Source organism: Colletotrichum phormii (genome assembly GCF_030913505.1).
Source record: "Colletotrichum phormii strain CBS 102054 chromosome Unknown BDP81scaffold_19, whole genome shotgun sequence".
Taxonomy (NCBI): domain Eukaryota; kingdom Fungi; phylum Ascomycota; class Sordariomycetes; order Glomerellales; family Glomerellaceae; genus Colletotrichum; species Colletotrichum phormii.
In genome coordinates this window covers 330,284-352,313 of record NW_026851461.1, presented here as the reverse complement: position 1 = coordinate 352,313, position 22,030 = coordinate 330,284, and the positions used below count along the sequence as shown (strand labels likewise).

Genomic DNA, 22,030 nt, shown 5'->3' with positions numbered 1-22,030 from the left:
TTGCCCGAGTCCTCCACGTCAACTATCCTTTTCGGGATGAGAAAATGCAGGTGAGCGGCGCAAACTGTGTCCATTCCGTTGGTTTGCGATTCTTCCCTTGGAGGGGGTTAATATTGCTGTGAAGGCTACGAACGGTGGCGCGAATGAAGACATGACGTTGGCCCAGCCCGGCTCTGCGACTCACAGTCTTGAGGGGAATTAACATGGCAGCGAAGTCATTAGGCGGGCCATGACCTAGTGGTTCGCCTGTGTTCATCGCCTTCGAGGGGGTTAAAATTGCAGTGCTTGGAGACAATCGCCAACCTAGCCTGAGTTACTGGTCTACACTATGCTCACGACCATTAGCCCTAGGTTGCGTGACCGAAAAAAACAGAGGCTATTATATCAGCCTAGCCTTACAATTCATAGCCTTGGAGGGAGTTAAAATCGCAGTGAACCTGCTTTAGACACACTCGACCGCGCAAATGATAATGCTCGCCATTATCGGCCAGTTCGCAAGGCCACGGAACATACTCCGTAGATGCATGTGCATCAAGAAGGCGAACTAGCACGGAATTGATTCTGTTGATTTGTGGGTACCTTATTCGAAGACAGAGCTTTGCAGAGCATGTGCAGTTGTTCACTTATACCCTCAAGGTATGCATGTGCGCCATTTACACGAGATGTATTGCCCCCTAACGATGTCGTTGGCATCAATTCAAGTGACAATGGGCTCGTTGTTTCTCGTGAGAATGTATACCCAAGCATGGCTCACTTCAGTTTTGAGACTTCCGTTACGTTGATTCCAATCCGTGGGTTTACGACATTTCCCTTGGAGGGGAATGATATCTATTGCTGTGAAGGAGCGGGCTGTGTCCATAGTTCGCAGAAACAGATCCCAAAGAATTCATCCAAGCTACTCCCCCGAGGAGCTCAACTTAGTCCCCACCCGTGGTCTTTTCCCTTGAGGGAAGTTCAAGTCGCAGTGCAAATCTAGAATCCTCAAAAATGATTCTTGACCACATTGCCAATCGTGTTGACAAGTTTTGGGTCTGCGTTACGAGTTTTCATGTGTTCCTTTAGGGGGGTTTGGAGGCCTTAGAAAGCCTTTGGGGGGAGTTAAAGTTGCAGTGAAAAGTTACGCCTCTCACTTATTATTGGTCTACGTACTTAATTAAGTCCAGAGGCGGAGTTTGTCCCAGCCTCTAGTTAATCCATATTCCCTTGGGGGAAGTTAAACTGCAGTGAAATCATCTCGTAGTGGTTGCAACCTGCCTGCAGGGTAACGGTAGTCGCTTAGATGAATCGTTTTTCCCTTGGGGGGAATTAAAACTGCAGTGCAACGTGGCTAACGATAGCTCAGCCCCTCCTTGCGATTCATAGTATAAACATGAGGTGAGCTATATCGCAAGAACGTACTTAAAATCGAGTCATTTTCCCAATGGGCTCGCTGTTCCTTGTGAGAACAGATGCCTAGTCATTGCTCAACTCATGTTGAGAATCTGGATACCAAGTTCGATTATCTAGATCAAGCATCTTGGAAGTAGTACAATGGCAAGACCACACCAGCAAGTGTTTATTATCATGGTAAAGGGATCGGGCTCATGGTTCCTCGGCATGAGCTAGCATTAAAAAATGTCGAATCGAATACAAAGAAGACCAAATGAATCTTGAAGTAAGCTTCTGCCTGACGAGATTGACGCGATTAGGCGCAGTCGATCTAGCTTCGTCAACGAACTGCTCTATTCGGCAACTAATCCGTAGGTTCAAATGAGCAGGCAGGCAGGCAAGCAGGCAGTTGAAGGGTGCATTGAATGGGTTTCCATAGCCTCCCCGCCACACCAATCCACGTCATGCGTTTGGTCTCAGAGTCTTCTTGGAAAGCCATGTCTCCTGTGTACCCCTCGAGTAAGTAAGCTAATTATCAAAAAGGTAGTACGATAAGGCACCCCAAGTCGACACGACCATGAAGCAAAATCATGACAATCTGATAGATAACACCATTCAACTCCCGAGACCGTATAGAAACTCATCCTTCATAATGGACCAGCCAAAGGCATCCTCCCGAAAGTACATTCAAGCGCCCATGATTTCAAAACGCCCATGAAAAAGGGTCAACTCTGACGACACACAGGCCCAGCTATTGGAGTGTCTTCCAGATGCCACTGCTAACCAAGACACACTAATAGTCTCCCTGAGTGCCATCAAATTGGATCAACAGTTGTTCACGGCAGCTGGCATTCTCACGAGTCCCAAGACATGCACAACAAGTCCAAAATCTACACATTTCCGGGCCGGGTCGCCAATGCGGTCCGGACGACCCAACCAATTCGAGAAGTTCGGTTTAAGCTGATGCCAGGGCTCCATCCGAACGCTGTGTCGGCCCGCCATCCAAACCCTGAAGAGATTGCCGCCGCCGCCGCCGGGGCACAAGCGCGACTTTAGTGTCTCGGAAGTACCCGACGTCGTGGTCGAATAGATATGTAAGTAACAGTCACTGTTCACGTCACGTCATAAGCAATGATAACAGAGGTAATCGGGCAAAACCATTAGTATATCCCGGGGGACTGCGCAGCACTACACGTATATAGCTTGTCGTACAAGACGCCATTTAGCACACCATCATCCCTCGCATGACGTTAAAATCATAGACTCCATTTCTATAGCCACATCCCGTGGCAAACCGTAACCTTCCGCCGCTAACCGTTAAACCCTTACATCTGCACCTCCACTCTGCCTTCGGCGCCTGGTGCCCCGCCGCCAAGCTGAGGAAGGATGTAGGTAATGTCGTCCCACGGGTGACGGTACAGACCAGTGCGAAGTCTCTTCTGGTCGAGGTAGTGGGCAATAAGACCGATGGAACGGCCGAGAACGAACAGACCGTTGAGGACACCCATCTTGAGATAGTCCTCGGCCTCTTCGGATGAGAAGGCACCGCAGTTGCGCATCAGGTCAACGAAGCAGACAGCAATGCAGCCATCGACGTTGAGAATGAGGTTGTCCTTCTTGGAGGTGGTGACGGTCTCGACAGCCAGGGCGTAGTCGAGGAGCTTGTGGGTGGGGAACTTGGCCTTGACGTACTCCTTGACAAGCTCGACACGGAGATCGGGGTTGTTGCGGGACTTGACACGGTGACCAATACCGGGGATAAGCTTGTTCGCCTTGCGCATGTTGTCGACGAACTCACGGGGGCTCAGGCCCTTGTCGAAGGCCTTGGTGAACTCCTCAGCGGCGCCGTCAAGGGCACCACCGAAGCGGGAACCGATGGTCAGGAGACCAGCGACAAGGGAGGAGATAAGGTCCTTGCCGGCACGGGTGGTGATGATGGTGTTCATGGCACCGGACACGGCAGGGCCGTGGTCGGCAGTGAGCATGAGAACCATCTCGAGGAACTTGGAGGCGTAGGGAGGAAGGCGGCGACGGAACCACAGAAGGGACATGACACCACCGATGCCAATCTCTTCCTTGAAAACGTCGGAGATGGGCATGCCAGCGTACAGGAGCTCCTGACCACGGTCGTCGGAAATGGTGGAGATGAAGGCGGCGGGCTTACGGATGAGACCGAGCTCCTGGGCCCAGGAGTAGTCGATGGGGATCTTGGGAACGACGGGCTCAGGCTGGGGCTTGATGGTGCCGTTCTTGACGAGGCTGTCGTAGAGAGCCTTGAGGACCTGGGGCATCTCCTCAAAGGTCTCGGGGACGTAGAAGCCAGCCTCCTTCATCTTCTCGTTCTTGGTCTTGGCCGTCTCCAGGGTGGAGTTGGCGAAAGCACCGGCGTGACCGAACTGAACCTCGGTCTTGAACATGCTGGCGCAGGTTCCAATGGCCCAGGCAACGATGGGCTTGGTAATGACACCATCCTCCACGGCCTTGATGACCTTGTACTCCTCAACACCACCAACCTCACCGAGCAGGACGAGAATCTTGCAGTCGGGGTCGGCCTGGTATCTGAGCAAGTGGTCGATGAAGGTGGTTCCGGGGTATCTGTCACCACCAATGGCCACACCCTCGTAGACACCGTCGGTGTTGTTGGCGATAATGTTGTTGAGCTCGTTGGACATACCACCAGACTTGGAGACGTAACCAACGGAACCCTTGCGGTAAAGCTTGGAGGCAACGATGTTGTCCATCATGCCACCAGTGTTACCGATCTTGAAGCAGCCAGGCTTGATACCACCAACAGTGGCGGGGCCAATGATGGTGATGCCCTTCTGCTGAGCCTTGTGGGCGATCTCACGAGCGCGCTTGGTTATTTGTTAGCGGGGTACGAAACTTCAGGAGAAGAGGCTAGACTTACGCGCTCGGGGACACCCTCAGCAATGATGGCAATAGTCTTGATCTGGGGGAACTCCATCAACTCCATGGTGGAGGTGTAGACACTTCGGGAGGAGGCGAAGTTGACGACAACGTCGACGTCGGGGTGCTTGGCAATGGCCTTGTTGACCTCCTGGTAGACGGGCAGGAGGGTCTCGCTGGTTCCCCAGTACATCTTGGAGACGAACTGACCACCGAAAGTGTAGATGATACCGGCGACGGAGGGGGTCTTGCGCTTGCAGATGAAGTCGAAGTCGAGCATACCCTGAACGGCGCGGGGCTGCAGACCATAGACGAAGCATCTGGTCTTGTCGTTGAACAGAGCGTGTTCGGGGAGAGGGCTCAAGGGACGGCTGGGAGCCGAGAAGCGTGTGATGTTGTCGTTGGCAGACAGGCCGCTGGCTGCCTTGGCGCCATTGGCACCGTTAGCGGGGGTGGTGGCCGAAGGCATTGTGAAGAAAGTCGAGCTTCGTCGGCGAGGATGAGAGTCTCAACAAGGGAAGAAGAAAAAGTCTGGCGAGGGGTACTAAGGTCAGCAAGCTTGAAGCAGACAATGGGCGCCAGAAACAAGTCTATAGATGTCTGCCCGCGAAGAGAGAGAGGAGGAAGTGTCCGAAGTAAGGATTGGAAAGGTAGAAGGTGGAGGAGGAGGAGTAAGAGGAAGTTTGGTGGAAAACAAACGAGTCGGAATTATGGTGGGGAGAAGGTGAGATTTCAGGAGGGACTCGGAGAGACGACAGTTCGCTCAGGAAGCTGAAATCGTTGGATCTGCGAGGCTACATGCTCATCCATCGGCAGCTGGGGACACCACCAGACATTAAGTGGACCTTTGTAGCTGGCGTAGCCCCAGCTCCTTGGTGGGAGAGACTTTTTTTTTTTTTGGTCCTGGTCGTGTCTGATGCGATGTGCAGCGGCGAGCGGGTGTGGAAGTAGGATGAGGTGTGTGTGAACCGTTCGGAGGTGGGAAAGAGGCGTCGGAGGGGCAGGATTGACATGACCGGGGTGGGTAGGATTCGGGGAGCGGTAACTGACCTGGCGGTGATGCTGTTGTCTAACCTGGTAAGGGTGTATTGATGGATCAAGCAGCGGCGCACAACGGCAAAGTCCAGCTTCTTTTTTTGTCGAGTTGACGGAGGGATCCTTTGGTGAGAAAAAGGGATTGGCGTGGGGGTGGAAGAGAAGAAGAAGAAGCTTCTCAAGAGCAAGAGGGTGAGAGGGAGAAGGAGGGAAGGAGGGAAGGAAAGCAAAAGAGAGAGAGTCGAGTGAGCGAGGGTCGGAGGAGAAGAAGGACGGAGGTCGGGTGTCGTAAGTAGTTGAGGAGCACGGAGACGGGCCACCAAGCAGGGTGTGTGAGTTTGGTGAGGTGAGGTGGAATTGGTATTTTTTTCAAGTATTTTTCTCCATGGTACGGAGTATGGTTTCTCTCTGTTCCTTCTTTGCTTCTTGCTAGGTCGGATTCTCTCCAGCGGGAATCGGCAAGGGAGTGGGAGGAACGAACGAACGGTGTGCTGTGCGTGTGTGCGTAGTGCGTAGGCGGTGCGGTGCGTCTGCGTTTGTGTGAGGTGATGGTGAGCAGGGATTATCTTGGCGGGCTTGCGTCCCAAGTATCCGAGGGAGCAACGAGCAACGAGCAACGAGAGAAGGGGCAGGTCCGCGTTCGAGTCAAAGTCAACCTGGGAAAGAGGTACCTGAGTTACTTGGCACTTGCCCAAGCACACACGACCACGTAGAGTACCTACCCTACCTGAGGTAAGGAACGTATCCGTATCTGTACACGTCCTTATCGAGGCAAGACCAGATCAAGGTAGCTCCAGATCAGACAGACAAGGTCCAATCCCAATCTCAATAATGGCTGGTCTCCAACAATGCCAAACAATGCTTTGCAGCGGCAGGAACAGAATGGGCGGGCAGAAGTGGTGAACCAGCTACGGGGTGACTTTTGTGGTGGTTGTGGACTTCTATTGTGGTGAAGGGTAAGGTAGGTACTTTGCGGAGGGGTCTTGACATCGGCAGGTAAGGCAAGGTACGGGCGATCAGTATGGCCGGTACTGCGTCGGGTCAGGTACAGGGCCCGGTGAATTTCTTGGGACGGCTTGACGGCGCAGTGACACAACTCAGCCAAAGTCGGGCCATTGAGAGAAGCCTGAGACTTTTTTCTTCTTGGGTTTGGACTGTGGTGCGTGGAATGGAGGGGTGATGGGGAATGAGTATTGGGAAAATGGAGACTTCCGTCATGCGACGGCCGAAAGAGTTGGGGAAGTTCCCGACCAATTCCACAACATGATTGGCTCGTGGATTGTTGAAGTGTTGAATTGGCCAGCGGGCAGGGAAGGGAAAAGGCGAAAAAAGGGAGATGCGATGGGACCGGGCAAGGCACGCACCAACCAGGCAAACGGGCAAGGGCCCTTGGTCCCCGCTTGTTTCTGGCGGACCCCACAGCGACCTCACCTTACCGAGTACGTACTCATGGACCGGGCAGAAAACAAGACTTGCACAGGGTAGCAAGGCCGTACCTGGGGGATGCTAGGCTGCTAGTGGCCAAGCACCTTGCCAAAATTGGAGCTCACCTCACCTAAATCCAATGCTCTCTGCCCCAAGGAAGCTGCCCTGCCCGCGACTGCCTTGCCGTCTTGCACTCGCTGGGCTGGACCTGAGCTTGAGCCCAGACGGACGCTGCAATTGCGGATAGACCAGACACCGGTACAAGCTCCATCCGCGGACGGGCTGGCGGTCTTGCCTGCGTACCTGCACAAGCCCTGACTCTCACAGTCTTCTTCGGCTTCTTCCCTGCTAAGGTAGTTTGGCGCAACTCGCACCGCTCAGAAACATTGGGCAGAAACAAGTAGAACAGAGAACAGACACGCACCCAAAAGATGCATCATCCGACAGACAAATAGGGAGCTCGACAAGTGAGACGGGCGACGTCCGCCCGCCGGTCACCGCAATGTCAGTGTCAATATCGAATGGCGGTTTTGTCTCTCCTCTCCCAAGTTCCAAGTTCCGGGAGCTCCCCGCCCCGACCAGTCCAAGTTGAGACCAAGTCGGTTCGGCTGGCGCTGGCGCTTGACCGCAACAATCCCTCAGTCGGGAGGCGCCCATAGCTCTCTCTCTCTCTCTCTCTCTCTCTTATCGCACCAGGGGATTTCGGGAATGCAGCAGCCTACACTTTGGTTTGACCGCATTTCGAGTCTCGCCCAATGGCCTCGGACTGGATTGTCAGGGAGGATCGACATTCGCCAACTTGGCCGCCGGGATGTCTTCTGGGATGTAATCAATCTGAACACGACTGGGTCACACACACACATACACGCACACGCCTATCCAGACACCGCTTGATATACAGCCAACAAGAGGGCTTACACCGTCAGGTAGAGAGGCACTGGGCAGTGAGAGGCTCGCCTGTCTGAGTGGGGGCGAGGCGGTCACTAAAACAGCCTCGCCTCCTTGCCCGTATTCCCTCCATCGCTGCATGCGACTGGAGGGTGGTTACCGTCAGCCAAGGGATCGAGGTATTTCGAAGCCTGTGTGGGATTTTGTGTGCGTGAGAAAGTGTGTACTTCGTACTCTGTACGCACTCAGGGAAATGGGGAAGAGACGATGTTGTGTAGCCATCCAGGTATGTACGGGTACAAGGCCACTTGGGATGATGCACTACACAGTACCCTACTCAAACTCGACCAAAGAGGGAAAAGAAGAAGCAGCAGCAAGCTACCCGCTTGAGAGAAAAACCAGATTCGAAAATCAAGGACACTGCAGACGGAACAATGCGGCGATAGTCGTAATTGCGAAGCGCCGCGAAGAAACCACGGCCGAAACAGACCGGCGACGGCGACGGAGATGAGAAAAAAAAAAGCACTCAAAAGACTCGCGACTAGGACAACCAGAGAAAGACAGAGAAAGAAAAAAAGACCCAAACGGGCATCTCAGCACCCATGCTCGCATTCCCCGAAACCCGGCATGCCGCATCCACCTCCGCCGGTTTTCGGTCCTCCCCATCGTCACTCCGCCGACCACCGGGCATTGCGCACTTTCACTTGAAGATACCCGAGTGTGTGTACGGATGCGCGAGTAATAGGGAGTGGTTCACTTCTTCTTCTTCCCACTCACACTCGTACGGGAACACGACCATCGCCAATGGCTTCTTGTCATGGCTTGGGGGCTTGTTCTTGAAAATGACAGGGCCAGGCCATCTTGAGCGAACCTACCTAGCCGTAGGAGCGAGGAACGAGTAGGGGTCGATGTGCCGTCTGACCAGGCAGTCCAACGTCTCACTCGAGGTTGATTTGATGACTGTGCTTGGTCGTCCCAAAGGTGCCAATCCCAGCGCCATGGCTAATTAAGGCGCCAATGCCCGGTTCCTGGACCAGCTTGTGTGCTCCGTACTCTGACTGACACCGAGTTTGGGGGGATCTGACCTGACATCCGGGCCACCGTCCGTTGTCCCACGCACGAGATGAGAAACGTCCGAAAATCAAAGTCATCCCGCGGCGCTCGAGTGCCCCGAATCGGCAGTACTGGAAACGCGACTCTCAGTCTCCCGCTGGCTGCCGGTGGATAAGCAACGGTTTTCCTTTCTCTCGGTTCGTTTTGGCAAGGGCTCTGATCCTGATCTCGATCGGATACGGGGACGGACAGAGACAGAAACAGAAACAGACCCTCCAAGCCTTGGGTAGTGTAATGGAGGTTAACCCCAACCCACGAGAATGGAGAATCATCTGGAAGCATTGGAAGACCAGAGCCGGTGTAAGCGACTGGGCGACGAGGATGATGCGCCGTACCGCTTCGCACCGCACCGGCAACGTCCCCAAGCTCCATCCAGCAGTGGTCTGTCTGTCTGTCTTCCGCCCCGTCCCCTTTCCCGTTCGGCTGTCGTGCACCTGCACCATGTTGATGGGCCATGGACCATGGACCATGTTGAAATCAGTGTCCATACTGATGAGCACAACAATGCAGTGAGGTAAGGTAGGTGTAAAAATGGCGGTCCCTGCGATTTTCGGCGGACATTCTGGCGCTGGGGTTGCATCGATCCATCATCCGGGAAAGAGCGGGAGAAGGTGGTCCAAGACTTGCTGTGTGCTGTGTGTCACTGTGGTCTGTAAAAATGCCGCCCTTGCGCACCCTGGGAGGGAAAATCGATAATTGTTGCTGTTCGTTTTCTGTGCCCATTTCCCGTCCTCTCTCACAGAGACTCTCATTTCAGTCTTCACTCGTCGGAATCTGCAAGATTGTCAGTGAGTGAGCAGAAGTGACTTTCCAAAAGGTACGAGACGAGAGATCCACTTAAACCTCTCAACAACCACTGCCTGTCTCTTTTTTTTCCACCTTTCCCCCTCCCCAGACTTTTTGTTTTGGTCCAACTTGGTCGAATTTCCCTGCCAGCATTTCCCTCTCAACCCCCCCTCCATCCCTTTATTGCATACCTTGTCGCAATCCTCACGCGACAATTCTGAGGTGAGTCCAAAATGAAGCACAGTCAAAAAGGGTAGGGCAGGCTCAGGTACAGGTACTTGCCTGTCCGTTCCCCTTACCCTTTCCCTGCACTTGCACTTTCCCACCCGTTTTTTCTCAAGGTCGTGGTTGCTTTTTGCGGATATGTCGAGTGTCGTGTGTTCTGCCACCGCCATCGAGGGGTAGCGTGCATGGACAGCTGGAGCTTCCCCCCAAGCATCAAGCCATGCCACCTCGAATTCCCACCCCCCTCCAAAAAATACACCCGGTCCCCAAAAATACTTTCCCCTCCCCCCAGTTCTTTCCCCTCTCCCGGAGCTTGCGAGAGATTCTCACAGGTCTTCCAATGCACGCACCATTTTCCCTCACTGCACGCACAACGCGCACCACCCCAAAACTTTTTTGGCGTGGTCCCTTAGCTCCCTCAAGGTGCTAGGTGGGTGAATCCACCGATTTTCGAGCCACCACCACCACCACCACCACCACACTCCTCACACATTGAATACATCCCGTACACAATCCCGGTCGGTACCTGGGCGGCGCTTCGTTGCCCCATGATGTACCTACCTCTCTCTCTCTCTCTCTCTCTTCCGTCTCTTTCTCACCCCTCCCCCTCCCACCACACCACACCCCTCCTCCTCGTCCGCTCTTCCTCTCCTTCCTCTCCCCGAAGTCCCAGCAACAAATAATCCCTGGGAGCTTCGACAGATTCCAAAATTTTGAAAGGCTGACGATCTTCTCCCTCTCTCTCCACGCACAGCTTCTCTCCTTCCACTCCATCCTCCCACTCCCCAATCCATACTTCTCCTTCAACCTCGCCGCTTCTTTCTTCCCTCTCACACCGCTCTGCTTGACTCGACTTCGACTCGACCCTCCGGTTCCTGACATTCACTTGATTTCAGGTCTTCACCAAAACTTCGTCCCCAGACTTCGACTTCGTCGCCTGGTTGCACTTGCTCTCTCTCTCTCTCTCTCTCTCTCTCTCGGTATGTTCTCGCCCCAGTCTTCCCCCTCCAAAGCTCAACATCGTTGTCTCGACTTCCCCCCCATCCCAGCCGAGTCTCCAGCTGGGTCGCGAATGCCCCTCTTCCAGAGCTCGGCGCGAGCATCTTGAGTCTTCCGCCTGCGGTGGTGACACTTGCCGCCCACGAAGGTCCTCCCAGAAGCTCAGCTGAAAGAAAGCCTGTTGCTGACGGGCAGTGGAACTCCAACTCCGACTCCGAGTCCAACAGCCACACAAATACCACTTCGTTTCCCAAAGCAATTGCTGACCAGTCCGCTCCCAATTCAGGCCAAAATAAACCAGAGAAAAGAACTCTCAAGAAAACTCACCTCTTTCTCACCTCACAAACCGCCACAATGTCCGCCAAGTCCATCCTCGAGGCCGACGGCAAGGCCATCCTCAACTACCACCTCACCCGCGCTCCCGTCATCAAGGCCTCTCCTCTTCCCGTCCCCACCAAGCACAACCCTCCCCCCAGGTTGTGCTCTCTGCACTTCCCTGAGGATGCCGACGTAATGGATGTCCTCAACCAGGCTGAGGTCACCTACCCCTGGGTTCTCCAGCCCGGTGTCAAGTTCGTCGCCAAGCCCGATCAATTGATCAAGCGCCGTGGCAAGAGCGGTCTCCTGGCCCTCAACAAGACCTGGCCCGAGGCCAAGGCCTGGATCGCCGAGCGTGCTGGTAAGGAGCAGAAGGTCGAGACCGTCACTGGTGTCCTGCGCCAATTCCTCGTCGAGCCCTTTGTTCCTCACCCCCAAGACACCGAGTACTACATCAACATCATGTCCGTCAGAGATGTAAGTTGTCGCAAATTCCCTGTCCTTTCGAGCTCGTGCGGTTGCTTTTTGGCAGAGGCCGTTGGTTCGTGGCGTGGCGGGCCGTCTTCTCCAATTCGTTGGCGGGGCCGGTGTGGGCAGTCCATCAATGAGTCGTGTGGGTGTGAAAACACCACACAACACACTGCAAAGTGAAACTCATCGACGGTTGAAAGTGAGAATAACTGGAAGAGAACTTTGTTTGGCAACCATGAGAAGGAATTTGCATGCTTTATGGCATTTCCTATCCATGGGTCAAATAAGTGGATTCCGGCCGCTGGACTGCCCTTTCCGGTAATTTTTCTCCCGAACCGGACGAACGGATGCCACGAGACGAGGCCTGTGGCCCGTCCACCCCGTCCACCCATGCCTCTTGCAGAAGTTCCCATATGCACACGGCGGCCCTTATGCCTCATCTGTCAAATCCTCATATCAAGTTATCGAGGCTAATCATGTATTCCGATAGGGCGACTGGATTCTCTTCACCCACGAGGGTGGTGTTGATGTCGGTGATGTTGACGCCAAGGCTGAGAAGCTCTTGATCCCCGTCGACCTTTCACAATACCCTTCCAACGACGAGATCGCCGCGGCTCTGTTGAAGAAGGTCCCCAAGGGTGTTCACAACGTGCTGGTTGACTTCATCACCCGGTTGTACGCCGTCTACGTCGAGTGCCAGTTCACCTACCTCGAGATCAACCCCCTCGTTGTCATCCCCAACGAGGATGCCACCTCCGCCTCTGTGCACTTCCTCGATCTTGCTGCCAAGCTCGACCAGACTGCCGACTTCGAGTGCGGTGTCAAGTGGGCTATTGCCCGCTCCCCCGCCGCTCTCGGCCTGACCAACGTTGCCGCCGCCAACGGCGAGAAGGTCAACATCGATGCCGGCCCGCCGATGGAGTTCCCCGCTCCCTTCGGTCGTGAGCTGACCAAGGAGGAGGCCTACATCGCCGACCTTGACGCCAAGACCGGTGCCTCCCTCAAGCTTACCGTCCTCAACCCCAACGGACGTATCTGGACTCTTGTCGCTGGTGGTGGTGCTTCCGTCGTCTACGCCGATGCCATTGCCTCTTCCGGCTTCGCCGACGAGCTCGCCAACTACGGTGAGTACTCTGGTGCTCCCACCGAGTCTCAGACCTACCACTACGCTCGCACCGTCCTCGACCTCATGCTCCGCGCTCCCCTGACCGAGGAGGGCAAGGTCCTCTTCATCGGTGGTGGTATTGCCAACTTCACCAACGTCGCCAGCACATTCAAGGGTGTCATCCGCGCCCTCCGCGACTACGCCAAGCAGCTCAACGAGCACAAGTGCCAGATCTGGGTCCGTCGTGCCGGCCCCAACTACCAGGAGGGTCTCAAGAACATGAAGGCTGCCACTCAAGAACTTGGCCTGAACGCCAAGATCTTCGGCCCCGAGATGCACGTCTCCGGTATCGTGCCCTTGGCCCTCGTCCCCGGCAGATGGGAGGCCAGCGGTGTTGAGGAGTTCAAGGCTTAAACGGTATAAATGAAATGAAATATGTGTGTTTGGGGGAGTGGACTTGGGAGAGCCATAGTTCAGGTATCATCATGGGTTTAGACGAAAGGAAAGTTTTTGCCTGGTACTTGAGAGAGAATTGGCATCTTGCCCACTTTCTTGTACGCTTGCAAGTTTACGGTGTTTATGACGGCTGGTGCAACAAATGCTCTTGACGGGAAGGTCGAGGGCCGGGTCCTTGTATCGTATGTATGGAGGGCATGGTCGACGATCAGATGGGCAAATAATTAGACGCTCTGTAATGTGATCTTGACTGGAGGTTCAATGCTTGTTTCTTGGTTCAATACTGCTGTGACTGAAGAGTGATGTCCATGTCTGTGGTTGTTGAAGTTCCGTTATGTTATTCTTGCCGGAGGATCTGCTTTTTGTTTGTATGTCCATGTTTGTGTGTTTTCGGTCGTCAATCTCAGTTCAACTTGGCCGACTGTCCGTACTTGTCAAATAAAAGGAGAGAAATAATCTAGCTTGTCCCCGATATATAAGTAGTAGGGTATGTATGTACTACGTTCTTGAGCTATTGATAAAGTTATACGGTCTTCCTCGATGGGAAACGGCATCGTAGTCTTATTCCGTTTTGTGGGGTGATGGTAAGTTCTCCTTTGGAAGCCCCGATTTGTATAGTCTTGCTTATCATCGTATATATATGTCCTTTATATATCTGGGTACCACGCTCCGTCCCCTTGCGTTTTTGTACTCACTTTAGAATACGTCCGAGGTGGAGCATGAATAGGGGAAGACGTGGGAGGCATTGAGAGTATTTAAGAAACTCGGGATTTATCGTTAGGGAAGTAAAGAAAGCGTATTATACTATGGATAATTTCTTTATTTCTTTTGGCTTTCACGCTCTCTCGGCTACCGAGTTTTTTCTTTAAGCCTTTTAAGTAGGCGGTGCTTTAGTATCGTGAAACCCCCTAGCTTTATAAGGAAATACTAAAATATAGAATCTACGGGGTGGGCTCCTCGATTAAGAATTGCATTGGCTCTATGGTAGTGTATCAAGGTAAGAAATGTTCTAGTTTAGGATGAAATGAGTGTTTTGTGCTTAGTGTTTTTCATTGTCCTTCATCAGGGAAGGGGGTGGCAGCGAGCCTTCTAAAGGAATGGGATCGAGGCGGTTTTCTGACCTGATGGTACCTTGGGATTTACGGTAGGATATAAAATCAAGATATGCTCTGGTATGTGCATTGCATATAGAGAGAGCTCTGTTGCTCTTCCTCGGGGAGATTGGCAATGGCAAGTCCCAGTACAATTAGCTTGAAGGGCCTCTAGTTCGAACATCATCTTGGGGGCCAAGGTAGTCCATAAAGATGAGATAACGTCCTAGTTATTAGGGGCTTTTGTCGCTCTTACTCGGGAAGATTAATAAAAACACGATCGGGTATCAAAAGATCGATCGGATTACTTCGGCTTCTTTGCTTAGTATACTAGCCATTATGAACCGCGTTCATTAAACAACCTATGTTATCTATCTTGGAAGTAGTGAGTAGATATTACGGTTCTTTATTACTAGTTACCCGTCCTTTTACTCTAGCCCTTCGTCAACGAAGACGTTTGGGGTAATAAGAAGGCATGACGGAGCAAAGAGAACTGGTGATGTTATCTTTACACCTTTTTTTTATTTTAATTTTATAATACCCCTTTTCATAATAACCCCTCGTAATCTCACTCTTATCTTACATTCACGAATACGTTCGGGGCACTAAACGAACGTAACGAAAGCGAATACAGTCAAGGGGGTTCAGCCTCTCTTCTTTCTCTCTATCCTATACACTCCTCTGCCATGAGTCTTCAGGCCTGTACCGATCGATGCCCTCCGTCTCTCGATCACGGTCACGGTCAGGTCCTGGTCAGAACCAAACGACTCCAGAGCCCTCAGAACAGGCAGCTGTTTCAACGTCAGCCAGGTATTTCCCGTGAGTACCTTATTTACTTAAAAACTTTGATCTTCCCTTACCTCCAATACCTTCTCTCTCAGTCTTTGCGATGCTAATCAGATCTATGTCTAGGAGTGGCATGCTGAGCGAAAGCTGAAATTTAGGGCACATTTGGAGTAAAAGTTCAACACCAACGCTTAGGCACATGTAGCAGCCCAACTTTCGGATCAGTCCCAGCTCTTGAACGCCGGCCAACACGGCAATGACGGCCCAGCTCGAGCGAATGTTCGAAGTAGACAGAGAGGTTGGTCCCTGGGTTAGATAGCATCGAAGAGGCTGCCAGAAAGGTTGAATCTCACATCAAGACGTCGTAAAGCATCTCTCAAAAGGTATCGTAACATGCATAACCGTGTTACCGTCACCAATCTCAAATTACGTGGATGTTAATGCTTAAGCTTGCAAGAAAGCGAAGAGCTCATAACTCACGAGGCGCCAGGACTCAAGTCTTGAACGAGTATCAATTGAGGTCTATACACAAACCGCGGGGAATCTATGATGCCAGAAAGAAACCAAGTCATTACCTCCAAACCGTACTAATAAACCACACACAACATCCAGCGTACGCTTCCAGAGCTTTTACAAGAACAAAAGAGCAAGTAGAGGTGCAGCAAAAGCGGCAACCTCAGGGCGCATTGCGATGCCGGCGTTGGGGGTAGTGCTCGACGAAGGGGTGGAAGTGCCAGTCGGGGTGGAGGTGCCGGTGGCAGCAGGAACAGTGGTACCGCCAGTGTTGGTGCCGGGTGTGTTAGAATCGGAGTCCGCGAGGGGAGAGACGGCGAGGCCAGTGATCTCCGTCTTTCCATCAACGTCGTAGACCTTGTGCTTGACGGTCCAGTCGGAGATGGAGATGATCTTGCCAGAGGGCTTGTTCTTGATACCGTTGTCGATCATGTCCTGGCCACCAGGGGGCACGGCCGGCAGGGTGAAGTTGTTGTTAAATCCCTTCTCCTTGATCAGGGACGAGGCGCACTTGGGAGGGTCGGGGGAGGAGGAAGGAGCCTTGGTGGCCTGCAGGGTCTTGAAGTCGACCTTCTTGTACTGGGTGGCAAGGTTCTGGTAGTCAATGAGCAGCTTGACGGACTTATCGTCGTTGACCTTGACGAGGCCATAGTTGTTGTCCTCCTGGCTGTACTCGTAGACGAGACCTCCGGAGAAGACGGAGTTCATGTCTGTGCCGTAGATTGAGCCAATCTCAGTAAAGGGGCGAGGGGTGACCTGGTTGCAGCCAAACTCGGAGAAGAAGACGGGGACAGAGGTGTCCTTCAGACTGGAGACGAGCTGGTCGTAGGTGGAGGTTTTGAAGCTAGAATCACCGCACCACGAGTAGGAGTTGAGGCCGAAGAGGTCGATGCGGCTGGGGTCCTTGGCGTCTCCGTTCTCAGCACACTGCAGGTAGTTCCAGGAGTCGACGAGGATCTCGCGAACGTCGGCAGCGGAGTAACCGACGGGGATGGCGCGGTCGGAGTGCTTGGCGATGTAGTTCTTCAAGTCACGAGTGACGGCGCGGAGGTACTGGGGAACAAACTCGGCGGTCGCAACGTTATTCATGACCTCGTTACCGGAGAAGAAGGCGAGGGTGTTGGGGTAGCTCTTGAAAGCCTCGACGATGGCGAAGGTGCGGTTGAGGTAAGCAGCGTAGTAGCTGGTCCAGGGCTCGAAGCTCGTGATACTCTCGCCGACGAGGGGAGAGTTGACGTCGAGAATCATGTATATGCCAGCTGCGTTAAAGACGGAAGCGCAAGCATCATGGTTCAGGTTGGGGTCGAGGTTGTAAATACGGATGGCGTTGGCGCCGAGACGCTGGAGCAGGGCAGCATCGCGCAAGCAAATGTCACCATCGCTGAGGGGGTCGCGACCGTGGGAAGGGTCGTAGCCGGCGCTGCCACCAATCTGGTAGTCGACACCAACGATCTGGAACTTTTCGCCGCCCTCGGTAACGAAGGCATTGCCCTTGACAGTGAGGGGCTTGACAGCGGCAGCCAGTGTCGCACTCAATGCGACGAGAGCAGTTTGGACCTACAGATTGGCGCCAAATTAGATTAAAGATACAAGGCGATGTTGGTGCTGCAGCATGTCTTGGAGGAGGGAGAGAGAGCAGGAACATGAGGGGGAGGGGGATCGACAGAATGTGGCGTCGCCAATGTGCAGGATTCCGACGATGGCCCATGGGGATGTCTCTCCACATGAACCAACAGGATCTTGGCTTGTCTTTTGCGCCCTGATCGACGCCGCGAGGGAATGCTGCAACGGTTGGACCGGTCGGCTGGGCCAAACGATCCAATGGAAGGGCCGTGAAAGAAGGATGGAAGAAGAAAGGGACTGAAACTCACAAGCATGGCTGCAGTATCGGCAGGATTATCTCGAGGTAGTGTTGGGTTGGTGGTCGTGGAGTATTAGACGTGTAGTCGTAGAAGTATTTGGTGATGTCGTTATTCTTCGTTTGGTCGTGCCTCTCAGTCTAAAAGGTGGAACGAAATCCAAGAGAGCGTTGAGAAGATGAATGTGGGTATTTGTTTGTGAGCCAAGGCAAGAAAAGAGAATTGAGACACTAAACAGGGTCCAAAAAGGAAACAATTCTTCTGGGAATTTGTGGATGTGTGTTTGAGAGAGTGACGAGAAACGAAAGAGTACGAGGTGAAGTGGTTGGAGGAGGGTGTTTTGAGAGAGAGAGAGAGAGAGAGAGAGAGAGAGATGCCGCCAGCCGGGATGTACGGTGCTTATTTTGCTTATACACAGACGACCAGGCACGACTCTGTCGAGCGAGTGTTGCAGACTGCAAACGGTGAGAGGTCAGTCGGATTCGTAGAAAGAAAAGAGAAACGAGACTCAGGTGCGACAGACTCTGGGCTAAGAGGAGGCAAGTAAGAGTAATAAGAAGGAGGAGCACGGCGAGACTTGACACAGCGAGGGAAGTCGTGACATGTAAATTAAAAATGGAAAGAAGGCACCTTGGCTCCCGCCTGCTGGATACGATGCTCACTGTTTTTGTCTCATCTCGGCCTAGCGTCACACAATCATCTCCAGCACCGCTACACCGGGCATCCCACGCTCTCCAAGACTCCAAGTACCTTTCCTACCTTCTTCTCTTAACAGTGATACCTTGACCTGGGTTTACTTTACGGCAAGAACGGTAAAGAAGAATACTTCAACAGGTACCGCCGCAGGGAAAGAAAAGGAAAGAACAACGTCAACAAGGACATGTCCGTCAGTCCCATCTCGAGTTCCCCGGCACTCCCTCGCCTGCGCCCAACCCAAACTGCGGCGACTTTTTCCCTCTCGGACCTTGCTCACACATCACCGTCTCATCTCTGCTCACCTGTCCAGCCTATTCATTGTCTCCTTTGCCTCTGCGCCCCCTGTTGCGAGTCAAAAACAAATCGAATTGGTTTCCGTCTCGCAGGCGGCCTTAGCCCCCGTCGTCGACTTTTCCAGACCAACGGTCCTATCTTTACAACCATACTTCTCGACAGATCGCCGTCATTAGCTCGCGACTTTGCCTAGAGTCTGCTCTACTATTTGCCTTTCTTTCCGTTGATTGTCCAGCCACCCGTCATACAAACTCCCAACTCGCGCGCGAGCTCACACACACACAGCCTCTCGGCATCTCAATTCCTGAAGCAAGGCCCTTCTCTCACACACCTACAGGGCTGGGGGACGTCAGAGACGGGAGGGGCCCTCTCTTTCTGTTCTCCTCCCCTCCACAGTCAAAAGTCCCAAACGCGAGAGAAGCGAAAGAAAGAGAAGAGTATGGGATGGCCCGGACAACTTGCTGATGCGGGCGTAGGGTGAACAGACGAGGGCAATCCGCAACGAGGACATCAGTGGACGAGAGCGAGGGGCGCTGACTAGTCGCCCACTTTCTTACCTCTGCAGGTGCTAAAGCTTGGCTTCTCGTTACTTTCCTAGTCTAAACTAATCTCCTTGTTGGTCATCGGGCTCGTTTATCTGCAGGGCCGCCGGGGTCCATTCCCATGCTGCAGGGCTCCATCTCTTGGGCCTTCCTCTTCCGAACAGACGACATGCGCCCGAGAGGCACCACTGTCTTTCAATGTCTGCTGGTGTTCGAATACGCTGATGTTGTTTTCAGTCGGAATTCAGTGGCAGGTCCGAGTCTGCTTTCAACGTCATCATTCAGAAAGACAACTCCCGGAAGAGACAGTCCCCTTCGAAACCGTGTGAGACACCATGTTCAAGCTTTCCCAGGACAATGCGCCAGACTAGCCAACAGGAGACTCTGAGACACGGAGAGCGGGCGAAGTGGATTGATTGACAGAACGAACGACGGCCAATTCTGAACTTTCGCATTCTTCTCCCCTTCCACCACTGAACATATCCGATGTTTTCACCTCAGCATGGTGTCATCTCTACGCTACTTTTCCAGGGTCCGCCTGGTACATCCGCCTTTGTTGCGAACCAAAACCGCCTCAACGCTCGGGCAAACCGCTGTCTCTGTAACTCTCTTTCCCAAAGAACGCACTCGGGATTCCAGAGACGGTCGTTTTGAGACGATTTTGCCTTTGGTCAGCACCCAACTTGCTTCTTTGTTCGACGCACTACCAACCACGTGAACCCGACAACCTCCCGATCTGGCTGGCCTGGCGACTGGTCCAACCGCCGAACGGAATTTTGGGTTTAGGTTTCTTGCGGCTGGCTTTCTAGGCTATGTTGGTGGAGATGACGAAGCCTCGCCGATGCGTAAATGGTTTCCCATCGCCTGTCCTTCACAAGCCACCGTGCCTATGCTCTGTGCCGAAAGTTCGTGCTACCATACGAGATCCAGGAACACAAATCGCCTTTTTCGTTTGCCTCCCTTCTACCCCCATCGACTAGTGTCATCAGTAGCGCCCTACCACCTGCAAGGCACGAGACTACGGCGGCTGCGGGCAGTGCATCGCATGTCACGGCATGGCATGGGAAAAGCGGGTGTCCCGCGTGCCGTTGTAGCCGTTGAACACGAAGGAAATCCTCTTGCAAGTGGTACTCCGCCAGAAGTCAACCACCTTGACGCCCCATCACTGCTGTCCCCGTGACTGGCTCTTCACGATGGGGTCGAAAGATTACACTTGCCAGCGGCCCAGCATTTCGTATTTCGGCCGGGTGAATGGGTCCTGTCTAGCAGAAGTGCTTGATTGTGATAGACTCGCATCCCCCTGCTGGCCCCCACATGCAAATTAGTACCTCACTCACCAAACGGCCCCCATCTTATTTGATTCTTGGCGGGGAGGAATATTTCACTCAATGAGCAGGGGGGCAACCGACCGGTAGACACGGCCCCGCCCAGCACCTTGCTTCCGTGCCGTGATCGGCTCCGACGGCCGACCCTCCTGACCCACCTCACCGTTTACGGCATCGCCAACACACTTCTGTCCGCACTATCCGGCATTCACAACCGAGCTTTTGCATTCCATTGCCAGCTCCATGGCCAATGATGGCCTCGACTCCAGATTCCATGGCCAGGCAGGTGGTGCAGTCGTAGTGTAGGGCACTATCCAAAATGCCGTAGTCCGGCAATTGGACCCCTACCTATGGCTAAGCCTGGCTGTCATCTGGATCTATGTTTCTAATTTAAGCACCGCCCTACCACTGGCGTTGCATTCTCAAGTTTCTTAAAGCTTTTCAGAGGATTCGCCGGCACAAGATACGCAGGTCTCAGGGCCCTGGGTTAGTACTGTACGGAGTACCCACAGACTCGATATCCCGGCATCTCTGTACAACTCGGCAGGAGCCCCATCTGTGCAGGCATTCCGAACACTACATCTGATGATCGACAATCGCCATCCAGATCAGACTAACACATTTGGAAAGGGGCTCTCGTGGCACGCGGGGAATGAACGGAATCGTTGCCGTGTTCACAAGGCTGCACCACGTTCTGAATGCCTTTGCTGGCTAGTGCGAACGCTTTCAGGTTGAGCGCAATCTGCTGCCAAGAACCGAGATACTGTGGATTACGCGGCCCCTTGTATCGAAAGGCGGTCGAGCTCAGTTGTGATGGGTGACTGGCCCAACCTCTCATGGCTGGAACTTGGAAGAGACTTGACATGCGTGCCCGACAATTGGCTATCTCAGTAAACGAGATCTCGTCGGCGACGATCTCATTGCCGCTTCCCGAAATGTCTTCTTCTCTCGAAAAGGGGGAGGCTGGAGGAGCACTTCCACGGACCCCATAGTAGTCAGACAGTCCTCGAATAGTGCCCGGAATGAAGGGAGCAGATGAGCTGACGCAAAACGTTTCTACCTGATCGCTCTCAGGAATCATCTTCTTGTTTAGGGAAACAAACTCCTTGCCAAAGTTGTCTGGCGAATTTTGGATGTCATTGGATATGAGTGGCTAGATCCAGAGCAGCGCATGAGTATTAACACCTCTCGTACTGACAGGTTTCTCTTACTTCGAGGGGATGTGTCCAGTATTTGCAAAGACCTTTAGTTCTCTAGCCCCCCCGTCTCTTTCTTCGGCTATCATCTTGCGATCTCTCTAGATGAACAATCTTTCGAGTCCTCACATAGCAGCATTGCGCTTATAGCTATCTATCTACGACTTCCACTTGTGAGTCCATAGCGATCGAGGCGCTGACCACGCCGTCTCAAATGGAAGGCATGTTGGAAGTTTGCGAGGAGGCGACAACATGATGAGACTTCTCTTCAGGTAGGCCATGCGTTGTTCATGAAAACAAGTTCACCACAAATCGTTGATTTGAAGTTCGAAGTAGTGTCCGCTAGCAAAGAACAGCGGCTTCGCACTTAGTTTCTTCAAGATTCCTTACGAAGCAGCGTGTAGCGACGACGCATAGAGACTAGCGAGCCCCTGCATGGGGCAACCATGATGTACTATCTACTCTTGAGGACGGGGAACAAAGTTATAATATTTATCTAGCCTACATGAGGCATTCTCACCTGCCATCATGTTGTGTTATGCTCCTGATAGGTCTACAGTGGCAGATGAAAGAGACGGTATCCTTGGTGACAATACTCTGAGATCATGATTCGATGGTTATCATACGCATGA

At 53.1% G+C, this 22,030-nt stretch overlaps 3 protein-coding genes across 3 annotated transcripts; 1 reads left to right on the top strand and 2 right to left on the bottom strand.

Moving 5' to 3' along the window:
• Positions 1-2,693: 2,693 nt before the first annotated feature.
• Positions 2,694-4,744, bottom strand: BDP81DRAFT_452622 (ATP-citrate synthase subunit 1; the record flags this gene model as incomplete). The annotated part of the gene is made up of 2 exons (XM_060592764.1): positions 2,694-4,223; positions 4,277-4,744. 2 exons carry the CDS (start codon positions 4,742-4,744, stop codon positions 2,694-2,696), a joined length of 1,998 nt encoding a protein of 665 aa, XP_060441649.1.
• Positions 4,745-10,956: 6,212 nt separating this feature from the next.
• On the top strand, positions 10,957-13,292 carry BDP81DRAFT_75464 (uncharacterized protein). The gene is made up of 2 exons (XM_060596244.1): positions 10,957-11,541; positions 12,026-13,292. Exons 1-2 carry the CDS (start codon positions 11,101-11,103, stop codon positions 13,052-13,054), a joined length of 1,470 nt encoding a protein of 489 aa, XP_060441648.1. The 5' UTR covers positions 10,957-11,100; the 3' UTR covers positions 13,055-13,292.
• A 2,129-nt stretch (positions 13,293-15,421) lies between these two features.
• Positions 15,422-17,708, bottom strand: BDP81DRAFT_380826 (glycolipid anchored surface protein). The gene is made up of 2 exons (XM_060586855.1): positions 17,358-17,708; positions 15,422-17,043 (listed from the first exon to the last, which is right to left on the bottom strand). Exons 1-2 carry the CDS (start codon positions 17,361-17,363, stop codon positions 15,604-15,606), a joined length of 1,446 nt encoding a protein of 481 aa, XP_060441647.1. The 5' UTR covers positions 17,364-17,708; the 3' UTR covers positions 15,422-15,603.
• Between the last annotated feature and the right edge of the window lie 4,322 nt (positions 17,709-22,030).

Coding starts and splice junctions, on each gene's coding strand:
- BDP81DRAFT_75464 (XM_060596244.1), top strand. CDS start 11,101: ATGTCCGCCAAGTCCATCCTCGAGGCCGACGGCAAGGCCATCCTCAAC. Junction 11,542..12,025: donor ACATCATGTCCGTCAGAGAT/GTAAGTTGTCGC, acceptor GTATTCCGATAG/GGCGACTGGATTCTCTTCAC.